Below are 11,938 nucleotides of genomic sequence, written 5' to 3'. Positions count from 1 at the left end.
TTCATCCTGGTCAGTTTTGTTCTTTCTCTTGCTTGACCTCGCGGCTTCTTGTGTATCCATGATGCTCTGGCAATCGTCGTAGCTAGCTAGCATGCCTGCCGTCTTCTGTGAGGCTTGGATATTCCGTCTAATGTTGTCTTTCTGTCGTGTTCTTCCCATTCAACTTGACAAAAACAAACTCTAAACTTGTGTATACTCGTCAGACGTCATGAAACGTCATCAGAAGTGTCCACCTAATTTGAGGGTTGAGGGGATAGGGTGTGTCTTTTAAGTGTTTGGCCTGCAAGCTAGGTATCCCCCCTTTCTACCTTGCTCTCCTATCAAAGATTTTGTATCAAAGTTGCATTAGTGTTCTGCAAGTTAATTGTAAAATGTAGATGTGTCCAAAACAAAGTATTACAAAAGGCCTATACTATTAGATTGCTTTAATGTCACTGTATGTAATGATGATGACAAAGAAAACAGTCTCACTCGTTTTTTTCTGAATTAAAAGTGTGGCGATTCTCAAGTCATTAACTAAGCTATATAACTACTGTATTAATCACATAGCTAACTACTGTATTAATCACAAACAATTCATCAATGGGACTTACGTAAATAAAAGCTTCTGAAAATGTGGATAGAATATTCCAGACAAAAAGTGTTTTGATATTTTCAATGGGTACACTGAACTCTTACGTCCACCTCAACCTCCATTGCAGTAGTGAATTCTGGCTAGAGCAACATTACTGTAGGCTACTACTATTCTCTGCCAACAGTGTTGCACGAAATGGTTTCAATGTTGCAGGTTGGTGTTAATGTCCCCCTAGTCAAGTCTTTTCTGGAGGATATCAATCTATTGCAGATGCTTTGATATGACGTTCATGTTTACGATGACTTCAGCACAAGAGCCTCTGATTTCCCCGCACTGAAAACGTCATTTGTTACGCAGTAGATTTTCTTCAAATCAAATAAAATCAAATTTATTTATATAGCCCTTCGTACCTCAGCTGATATCTCAAAGTGCTGTACAGAAACCCAGCCTAAAACCCCAAACAGCAAGCAATGCAGGTGTAGAAGCACGGTGGCTAGGAAAAACTCCCTAGAAAGGCCAAAACCTAGGAAGAAACCTAGAGAGGAACCAGGCTATGAGGGGTGGCCAGTCCTCTTCTGGCTGTGCCGGGTGGAGATTATAACAGAACATGGCCAAGATGTTCAAAATGTTCATAAATTACCAGCATGGTCTAATAATAATAATCACAGTAGTTATCGAGGGTGCAGCAAGTCAGCACCTCCGGAGTAAATGTCAGTTGGCTTTTTTAGCACATCCGGTGAACAGGTCAGGGTTCCATAGCCGCAGGCAGAACAGTTGAAACTGGAGCAGCAGCAAGGCCAGGTGGACTGGGGACAGCAAGGAGTCATCATGCCAGGTAGTCCTGACGCATGGTCCTAGGGCTCAGGTCCTCCGAGAGAGAGAAAGAAAGAGAGAGAGAAGGAGAGAATTAGAGAGAGCATACTTAAATTCACACAGGACACCGGATAAGACAGGAGAAGTCCTCTAGATATAACAAACTGACCCTAGCCCCCCCGACACATTAACTACTGCAGCATAAATACTGGAGGCTGAGACAGGAGGGGTCAGGAGACACTGTGGCCCCATCCGATGATACCCCCGGACAGGGCCAAACAGGAAGGATATAACCCCACCCACTTTGCCAAAGCACAGCCCCCACACCACTAGAGGGAAATCTTCTTTTCCTATGGTATTATGGTGGTCCGCAAACACACGTCAGAGGTGCATGCCGCCACCTACTGTATGGGGTGAAAACTGGGGAACTTTTATACAGCAAAAGGAAGGTTGAAAAAAACATACTCATGTTATTCCCAAACGTTTTTACTAAAACAAAACATCAACGTACTACTTTAGGCAGTTTCAAATGTCTACTCAGATCCCTACACAGGCTCTGGGGCCTGAGAGGGAGGAGTATCTTCCAACAGTATTCCCTGCAATGTTTCAGCCGTGAAGTCCTGAAGATCCAATAACATTTTTGCTGCTTTCACAATGATATCCAGTTTCTTCTATTTTTTTAATTAGTTTGTCCTGTACAATTAATCACCTGCACAATGAGTGCAACAAAAATCCATCTTCTTCACCATTAGTATTTGAGTATCTTTTATCTGATGAATGACATCAACAGGCTGCTTGCTTGTCATCCACTGCCAAAGCTTCATCATCTCTACTCTCTCCTTCAACAATGTTCACTGTCTCCACATAGGAGACCTGATTGACAGCCTTGAGCCTCACTACTTTGACCTCCTTCACCCTAACAGGGCCCTCGGGGAACTCTGGAAAATGCTTCCCATCCCATTTGCAGCATTGTGTATCCTCACACTCTTCAACACTTATAGTCCATCTGCAAATACTTGACATGTGGCCAAACATTTCACATGCATGACATTGCAGTTACTTTTGTACATACACTCGCACTGCACAGCTCATGTATCACAGCTTCACATGGGTCGGGAGAGACTCTTCATCCTACAGACTTGTTCTCCTCCTTCTTTCACAATGAGGGTTACGTGATGTGAAGCCTCGATATCCAGCGAGATGACACCTTTCTTCGGTGCCTTTCTCTTGGAAATCACAACTCTCCACTTCGTATGTTGACAGTTTATAGAGCCACAGAGCTTTCTCCTTTCGCTGTTTCGACACACATGAAATCCCCATCATACCGTTCCTGGTCACTCTGACTGACTCCACCTTTCTCAATTTGTCCTTCACCATCTTCGTAATCGCAAACAGGTCTCCCAAAAATGAACATTATTATTCACGAATGGTACTCCAACCAGAAACTGCTGTTCATTTCCAGCTTTAGCTCTTTTAGCTCGATTCTTCTTTATTACCGTGGTCCAGTTATTCTTACCAACTTTTTTTTTTTTTTTTTTCTCCCATTTTCTCCCCAATTTTCGTGGTATCCAATCGCTAGTAATTACTATCTTGTCTCATCGCTACAACTCCCGTACGGGCTCGGGAGAGACGAAGGTCGAAAGCCATGCGTCCTCCGAAGCACAACCCAACCAAGCCGCACTGCTTCTTAACACAGCGCGCCTCCAACCCGGAAGCCAGCCGCACCAATGTGTCGGAGGAAACACCATGTACCTGGCCCCCTTGGTTAGCGCGCACTGCGCCCGGCCCGCCACAGGAGTCGCTGGAGCGCGATGAGACAAGGATATCCCTACCGGCCAAACCCTCCCTAACCCGGACGACGCTATGCCAATTGTGCGTCGCCCCACGGACCTCCCGGTCGCGGCCGGCTGCGACAGAGCCTGGGCGCGAACCCAGAGACTCTGGTGGCGCAGCTAGCACTGCAATGCAGTGCCCTAGACCACTGCACCACCCGTGAGGCCCATTCTTACCAACTTTACTCGCGCCAACAGAATCAAACGTTGCATCAGCTTCCGCCATTGCACGACCTGCCACCACCGGGCCAGATTCAAGTTTGTCCATCCATCTTCCGTATTCCTCCACTCCGGAAACCATCCTCCTTCTCGTCATCTCATTGTATCTATCTAGCATCTCCATTCCGTCCAATATTGTCCTCACTTGGCACAACCAACAAGATAGTTCGACCACCGAACAGTTGATATAGCTGCCAATGTTAAACAACAGTTTACTAATTGAAGAATTTGAGAAAGCTCTGACTTTACTCCGACAGTAGATTTTCTGTACCCAACACGACCAATGAGCTCGTAGCTGCGTAACCAATGAAATTGCAAGTGCTGGGACACACCTTCATCTGGTTAAAGTTTGTTGGGGCCACCAAAGGGTTTGGAGTTTCCCATGATCGAAGGCCTGAGAAAAGTAAAATAATCGAATCGTTTTAGCTCACCGTTGAAGTCCCTTCACTAGAACCCCAATTGACTCAATATATTCAGAGGTTGGCAGGCTAATTGTCTGTTGGCAACAAGGTCAAATATTCCTGTGGTAAAAATGGTAATATTAGCATCGCATTCTATTTCCTGCCCCCTGGCTTTGCAATTGGTCTTGCTCGTACCTTGCAGGGGAGCCTCGCGAATCCACAGTACGCCACTGGTCATGGCATTGACATTAATGATGAATGGTAAATTATAACACAGCTACTAGTGCTGAAGGTAAGTCCATAGATTTAGTTATGGTGGGAGTTGATGTGAGGTGGTGTGGTGCTTTTGTAAATCCAAGATTTTGGTACTACTAAGACTCTCAACTCACTTCATATAACACTAAAATGTTCATTATGTTTTATGCATGGAACTTTTTATTCATGATGCACCGATGCTATCCCTCTGACATGCTCAGCACGCAAAAAGCCATTGCCAAAACCTGAAAGCTAGCTTCACGTCCACTGTGTGTCATGAATGTTGAATAAAATTCCAGTTGAACTTACTCTGACAATTGTCCACGAGTTTGGTTTTTGTATAGCGTGGCATTTGAGGCAAAATATCTAAAGGAACATATCAATGAACAGGTCTGCTGCATACCCTCTTCCTCTCTGTCAAAATAAGTCTGGCACAAGGTTTCGCTTGCTTGCACTTGCAGGACTTTTGTTTTGACATGAGGTGTTTCGACATATTAGGCACCTGCAGCAGACCCATGTTTGGAAAGCCTTTTTATGTATGTTCCTTTGGATATCTTTTCTCAAATTCCGAGCTATATAACAACCAACTCTATGGACAATCGGCAGACAATGTTCAAATTGAGCTTTATTCAACATTCGCAACCAGACAGGGGATATTTATGTACAATACAAATGTACGTGACTATGGGCTGTTTTCAATCTGTATTGCTGAAGAACCGCGTAACATTTTTTAAGGTCATTTCCGATTGAGCCTGACATATGCTGCGTTTGCAGTGAATGCCATCTCCACGAACGCGGGAACATAGCCTTTACATTTCAATGGAGCATCTGCGATACGAATTGAATCCAGTCTTAAGTTGTCCAAGGGACACAACAGGAATGTTGGGGCTAGAAACTTGTAAAATAAATTGATTTGAAAGATAGCAAATAGTAGCCAAGAGATCATGTACCACAGAGAACAACAGCTTTATTAAAAACGAATCACTATTAGTTTCAAACAGTAAGATTAAGGAATGAAAATACTTAAAGGAAATTACTCTAAAATATATATTATCCATCTGTGGACATACCAAAAGCTTGGAGCTCTACAAGTTCCCATTTCACCCCGAAATATTAATTTATGCATAAATGGCAGCACCACCTTGAATCACATATCTAAATAAGACATTTTTATAAACTTTTCTATAAATGTACTAATCTAAAATGTCCATGGATCAATGGTAGCTGAGTAATAGAGCGAATATCATAGAAAGTGCTGTTCTATATTTCAGAGAACAAAATGCAAATGCTTGAAAACCCCTGGAGTCAGGCTCTACCAGATCCAAATTAAATCTACTCTAGACTAAAAAGCACGCCTAATGGAGAATTTCAATTGAAAATGCTCTTCAGTGCAGGGCAAGGTCTAATCTGTATCTGGGAAACCGAACCCAGGAGATAGGCTCTTGCTGGCTGCCGCTCCAGCGTACGTTTACAGAGTGCAGTTGGCCTCCAGCGACTTCCTGCACTTAGCGACGGTCAGGTAGGTCTCAACCTTGGGGGGGGGGGGGGGGGGGGGGGGAGAATAGGTTATAGTTGACACATTTTAATGTGAATGTTCTAAGTCACTAGGACTTTCTCGAGACCAGTCTTGATCAATGGACAATAATAGTAATAATATATGGGTTGAAGACCCAAAGATACTTCACAAAGGAGAACACAAAAAACAAACAATGCACTGTAGAAAATATAGGAAGGCACATGCAATTGAAGGCAAAATGCTCTTCCACCTTATGCATGTCCTTCTTGAAGCAGGCCAACAGCTCATAGTTCCTCCTGACGTTGCTGTCGCCCCCCAGATTCTGATAGTAGTTCCCGTAGGGGGGCAGATGCTGAGAGTCATTGTCATCCAGGCTCAGTACGCCGTCCTGGCTCCCCTGTGGGAGACAGAGAGAGATGCATGGTGGGGTGGATGTGTGCATATCAATATTTGTTTATTGGGCCATTCTAAAAGCACATATAGCAAAAGACACATGCGTAAATGTCCTTGAATGGGCCAATATTCAGTCATTGAATGGGGTGTTACTGATATAGTCACTATTAGTGATGATCGATGAGGTGAGTTACCCCATCACAATGTAAAGCACTGAAAGATCTGCTGAGAAGAGGCAGACGTGGTCCTACACTATGCTTTCTAACTAGGAAAGCATAGTTGTATTTCACTTTCATGTCGGTGGAAGATAATAACCACACTGTAAACCCCAATGTGCTGTCATTACTCAAAACTTTTGAGGAAACCGTTGCACTTAATATACAGAATCTGACTACAGTTACTTAAAGTGATTGTTATAGTCATTACTCAAACCTATAGAGTCACCCTGTAGAGGGTTGAGATTTGAGTGGTTTGAATGACATTTTTTAGTAATGCCCCCACTAAGCCATGTCTCCAATATAATTTCCAAGTGTGCCTTGCCTTTTGGGTCAATTGTAGAGTTATCACCCATGACTGTATTTGTTAGTGACAGAGACATGTTTGTTGTCATTCATTTTCAGTCCTGAGGCCTTCAAGTGATTTTCTAGGCAAATATTATCATTATGGTTAAACTCTTTATAACTCTTTATTAAATATCTCATAAGGCCTTATTTTGAGGTGTAGCTTTACCCTAATACAGTGGCCCGAAACCCATGGTTTACAGGCCACATCAGGCCTGCAAGTAGGTTTGCAAAATTCCGGTAACTTGTATGTTATTTATCTTTGTGAAAATGTAGAAAAATGTATGTTATGTGTGTAGCATAAGATTAATCAATCAATCACTCAATGTACTCTACATGCAAAAACACAGATATTAAAAACAATTCCAAAAAATCTACCTGTAGTAGAGCATGCTGGGTAAAAAGTTAATTTGTTATAACTTTAAAAAGTTGCATTGATGTGACTCATTTAGATTTGAGTCAGTACCACATAGACATTTTAAGTAATAATGACTTTTCATTGACTGAGTTCAACTTACTAGAAGTATTTGAGTTAAAAAATGCCTTGTGGTTTACAGTACACAAAGTGCGGCACCACAAATGGTCATTGTTCTCCCTCCTTTCTTTACCTTGATGAGCAGGTTGATGCCCACTTTGAGGTCGCTGAGCTTCTCAGAGATCTGGTTGGAGTTTCTGACCATGAGGCTGTTGGAGATGGCCAGGGTCTGGCTAGGGTACTCCCAGGATTCAATCAGGCGGTAAGAGATGTGGAGCAGCTTCAGGACCTGTGTGTGTAGATGTAGAGAAACCACAGATTGTTAGAAAATGAAGTTGAGTTGTATTGTACAGCTTGAGATGCCATATCATTTACATGATACATGGCTGGAGAATGTAGACGTAGAGAAACCCCCGATTAGAGAGTGATGGGTTTTACTTACAAGGACTGTGATATGTGGTTGTTTTACCTACCTTAGTTGAAGAGAATAATAATAGTGTTTGTTTCGGTTGGGAAGAGACATGGCAAATGGCACCCTGATGGTCTGATGTTACTTAGAACCTTTTAATTCTTCTGCAGTGACACCATAGTCTGAATATTGATATTGGTCATTCCTATGTTGAAGTCTTTACATGTGTTCTATCACCTCTATCACTGAGGTATAGCAACATTTTACTGCCGATTTTAAGTGGACAATTTAAAACTCCCTGTCATGGCTAGATTTCATTTCCACCATGCATGATGCTGGCTCTGCTTATCTACAGTATATATTTACCCATGGAGTTTAGACAATCGGGGATCTGCTTGCCCAATAACTAATGACTAAGTTGTATTGATTGTTCAAATTGAGATGCCCTATTATTTATTTTGGAATCATGCATCATGGAGGATTGTCTCAGCCAGGTAACTTACTGAACTCTTCTGAGTCTCCTGCTTGTCGATTGGGCTCACGATGGAGTCAGAGTTACAGAAGTCCAGCAGGAATATCTTGTTCAGCTGTCTGCGTTCATCAGACAACAGGGTGCCTTCCTGCACAAAATCACAAAGACGGGAGAGAGAATTTTTGTGTGAAGAGGACACTGTCTACAAGAAGAAAGACCAACCTCTGAAACGTTATTTGCTATGTCAAAAGAAGATTCAAAAGCTATCTTACAAAGTCATTGAACATTTTCTGAGCCAGCAGGTGGAGATGTTGCACCCGGTTGACTGCAATGTTGAAGAGCCGTTGGTTTTCCATCGCTGCCCCTTGACTCAGAAAGCAACTGACCAGTAAGACTGGCATCAGCAGAAACACTAAAAGAGAGATGAAAGAAAATAAGAAATGTATAAAACGAGTAAGTCAAATTATGTTGCGACATGTTAGTAAGATATTCTCAGCCTTTGTACACCAATAACCTAGCGATTAAGAGCGCTGAGCCAGTAACTGAAAGGTTACTGGTTCGAATCCCTGAGCTGACTAGGTGAGAAATCTGTTGATGTGCCCTTGAGCAAGGCACTTAAACCTAATTGCTCCTGTAAGTCGCTCTGGATAAGAGTGTCTGCTAAATAACTCAAATGGAAATCTAATAGATCACATAGCTAGGTTGTTAAAGGAAGTGGTTATGTGTCAGTAGATTATACCCTCATGGCACTAAATTACTTGTTCACTCTTTCTCTGCCTCGTTGGCCCCTGCCTCAGGGATTAAATGTTTAAGTTAAAATGGTATTAAAACACTGACTTCCTACTTAAAAAAAGAAAAGAAAAGCTGGTTTACCTTGTCCCATTTTTTCTCTTAATTGCCAAGGATGATTACTTCACTTGAAAGTGCGGTGGTCGGTTGAGTATGTTGCCGTTTGTTTGGGGCCACTGTTTTTATAGATGGATAACACATGTTTTAATGTATCAACAGGAGGAAACATGAGATTTTCTCCATTTACCACCTTTCGTTGATGGGACCTGTTTTTCTATGTGATTGTGGAACAATCAGTACAATGCGTCAAATCAATCATGAATTTTTCCATGAGTCCGGGAAGAGGTGACCTGTCCTAAAAAAAAAAAACGTACTTGACGACTTGACAAATTAGGGTCAAAACACAGACAACACAAACCTCTGTTGTCTAGGACGTAATGAATGGACAAAAGTCACACTCACACACAGACAGACACACACACACCGTAACTTGACGACAACGCCGGTTATTCTGCCATTCCGCTGTGGTACTGTAGATAACAGGCATTATATGACAAATGTATTATATTGCTTCTTTATTAGCAGCAATATTGTATTGTTTAATGTCAATTGAATGTCCTATGGTGCTAGCACAGGCCTCAAAGTAGACACACAGAGAAGGACCTATCAAGGATGCACATCTTAGTATGTTTTTAATTTGTTTAAATAACATAAACAGTCACTTGATCAATACCCACTTTTTCATTTTTGTGTGAGAGCCTTTGTTATACCTGACAAAGCCCAATAAAGGTATCTGTTGGAGCAAGTGTGTAGGCCCTACTTCATTGATTGATTGATTTTGGGGTAAAAATCTATATGCCGTTTAAAAAAAAAAGTACACATCTCATCGGATAACACGTGAATGCTTTCAGCCTAGCAGCGTGTGTGCTTGACTACACAATGCTACCAGCCCAAAGCCTTCACTCTATTTGTGCCGCACCACCTTGCTGTGTTGAGTTTATGCTGCACAGGTAGGTGTACTGTGTCTTGACACCTCTAAAGGTTACCTGGTCAATAGTCATGACAGTAATGAGATCATGGTTGATGTGTGTCATTGTGGCATACGGGGGAGTAGACTGATCCGGTGTGAACATATTCAGCGTAAGTTGTGAACGAGGTCCATATTCAGCGTTCAGGACACCGAGACGTGCTGAATGTCAGGCTAGGCCCAGCGCTGTCCTAATCCTTTCCTGGCGAAAACAGAAATCGATCTGTTAACCCGCATCACTTTGGAAGGGCTGCTGCAAGTGCATTTACTGACCACATTACCTTGTTGAATATGTGACAGCTGGCATTCAAAAGAGCATTATACAACGGGTAGTTTTGGCCATGCTATTTAACTGGATGTAGTGATTACTTGTTTTGAGAGTCCAGCAAATCAAAAATACTGTATGTACAGCAGGTATCAATAAAGATTTTGTTCCATCAACCAACATCTCATCATCTGGCCCCCATTGTGGGATATGTATTGCCTGTAGCAAAATGTCAGACATCACTCAAAATTGTCAATTGTTGTTTAGGTTTAGTCATACTGCATCACAGTGGTTCCTAAACTTCTCTTTCCTTTATACCCTTATTGACCCTTATGGAAAATCCACATGAAATCACTTGCGAAGTGTTCCAAAAACGCATGTTTTCATGTGATCACGTGATCTAATGGGAAAGTGACAACCTGTAAAGTAACACGTGTGAAGTGTTCCAAAAACACATGATTTATTTCCCACGTGTGAAATCAAGTGTTCTTTCTGTAAGGGGACCCTCACCTACTCTCTCCGTTATGTTATTTTACTCAATCGGCTGTATGGCCTCATACCCATTTATGTTTTAACATGTGTCAAATGATCTGGATTAGCCAATTTACAAATGAAGTGGAAATTACTCTTGAACAATTATTATCACGCTATAGAAGAAAGATACTCTATATTACAGAAAATGTCCTGCATGGGTATTGTGTGATACTGTTTTGAGCAATGCATACAGTTGAAGTCGGAAGTTTACATACACTTAGGTTGGAGTCATTAAAACAAATTTTCAACGACTCAACAAATTTCTTGTTAACAAACTATAGTTTTGGCAAGTCGGTTAGGACATCTACTTTGTGCACAACACAAGTCATTTTTCCAACAATTGTTTACAGACAGATTATTTCACTTATAACTCACTGTATCATAATTCCAGTGGGTCAGAAGTTGACTGTGCCTTTAAACAGCTTAAAAAATTCCAGAAAATTATGTCATGGATTTAGAAGCTTCTGATAGGGTAATTGACATCATTTGAGTCAATTGGAGGTGTATCTTTGGATGTATTTCAAGGCCTACCTTCAAACTAAGTGCCTCTTTGCTTGACATCATGGGAAAATCAAAAGAAATTGTAGACCTCCACAAGTCTGGTTCATCCTTAGGAGCAATTTCTAAACGCCTGAAGGTACCATGTTCATCTGTACAAACAATAGTACGCAAGTATAAACACCATGGGACCAGGCAGCCGTCATACCGCTCAGGAAGGAGACGCGTTCTGTCTCCTAGAGATGAACGTACTTTGGTGCAAAAAGTACAAATCAATCCCAGAACAACAGCAAAGGACCTTGTGAAGATGCTGGAGGAAACAGGTACAAACGTATCTATATCCACAGTAAAATGAGTCCTATATCGACATAACCTGAAGACCGCTCAGCAAGGAAGAAGCCACTGCTCCAAAACCGTTTGGCCATAATGACCATCATTATGTTTGGAGGGAAAAGGGGGAGGCTTTCAAGCCGAAGAACACCATCCCAACCGTATAGCACGGGAGTGGCAGCATCATGTTGTGGGGGTGCTTTGCTGCAGAAGGGTCTGGTGCACTTCACAAAATAGAAGGCATAATGGGGAGGAAAATTATGTGTATATATTGAAGCAACGTCTCAAGACATCAGTCAGGAAGTTAAAGCTTGGTCGCAAATGGGTCTTCCAAATGGACAATGACCACAAGCATACTTCCAAAGTTGTGGCCAAATGGCTTAAGGACAACAAAGTCAAGGTATTGGAGTGTCACAAAGCCCTGACCTCAATCCAATATAACTTTTGTGGAAAGAACTGAAAAAGCGTGTGTGAGCAAGGAGGCCTACAAACCTGACTCAGTTACACCAGCCCTGTCAGGAGGAATGGGCCAAAATGAACCCAATTTATTGTGGGAAGCTTGTGGACGGCTAGCCG

At 42.1% G+C, this 11,938-nt stretch overlaps 1 protein-coding gene across 1 annotated transcript; it reads right to left on the bottom strand.

The window, feature by feature from the left end:
* Positions 1 to 5,562: 5,562 nt before the first annotated feature.
* Positions 5,563 to 8,802, bottom strand: LOC120034139 (somatotropin-2). Its single transcript, XM_038980581.1, has 6 exons — positions 8,793 to 8,802; positions 8,192 to 8,331; positions 7,951 to 8,067; positions 7,172 to 7,327; positions 5,861 to 6,007; positions 5,563 to 5,625 (listed from the first exon to the last, which is right to left on the bottom strand). Exons 1-6 carry the CDS (start codon positions 8,800 to 8,802, stop codon positions 5,563 to 5,565), a joined length of 633 nt encoding a protein of 210 aa, XP_038836509.1.
* Positions 8,803 to 11,938: the final 3,136 nt, after the last annotated feature.

Source organism: Salvelinus namaycush, chromosome 41 (genome assembly GCF_016432855.1).
Source record: "Salvelinus namaycush isolate Seneca chromosome 41, SaNama_1.0, whole genome shotgun sequence".
Classification (NCBI taxonomy): domain Eukaryota; kingdom Metazoa; phylum Chordata; class Actinopteri; order Salmoniformes; family Salmonidae; genus Salvelinus; species Salvelinus namaycush.
Note: the sequence above shows the minus strand (reverse complement) of the source record. Positions and strands in the feature narration are given on the sequence as shown.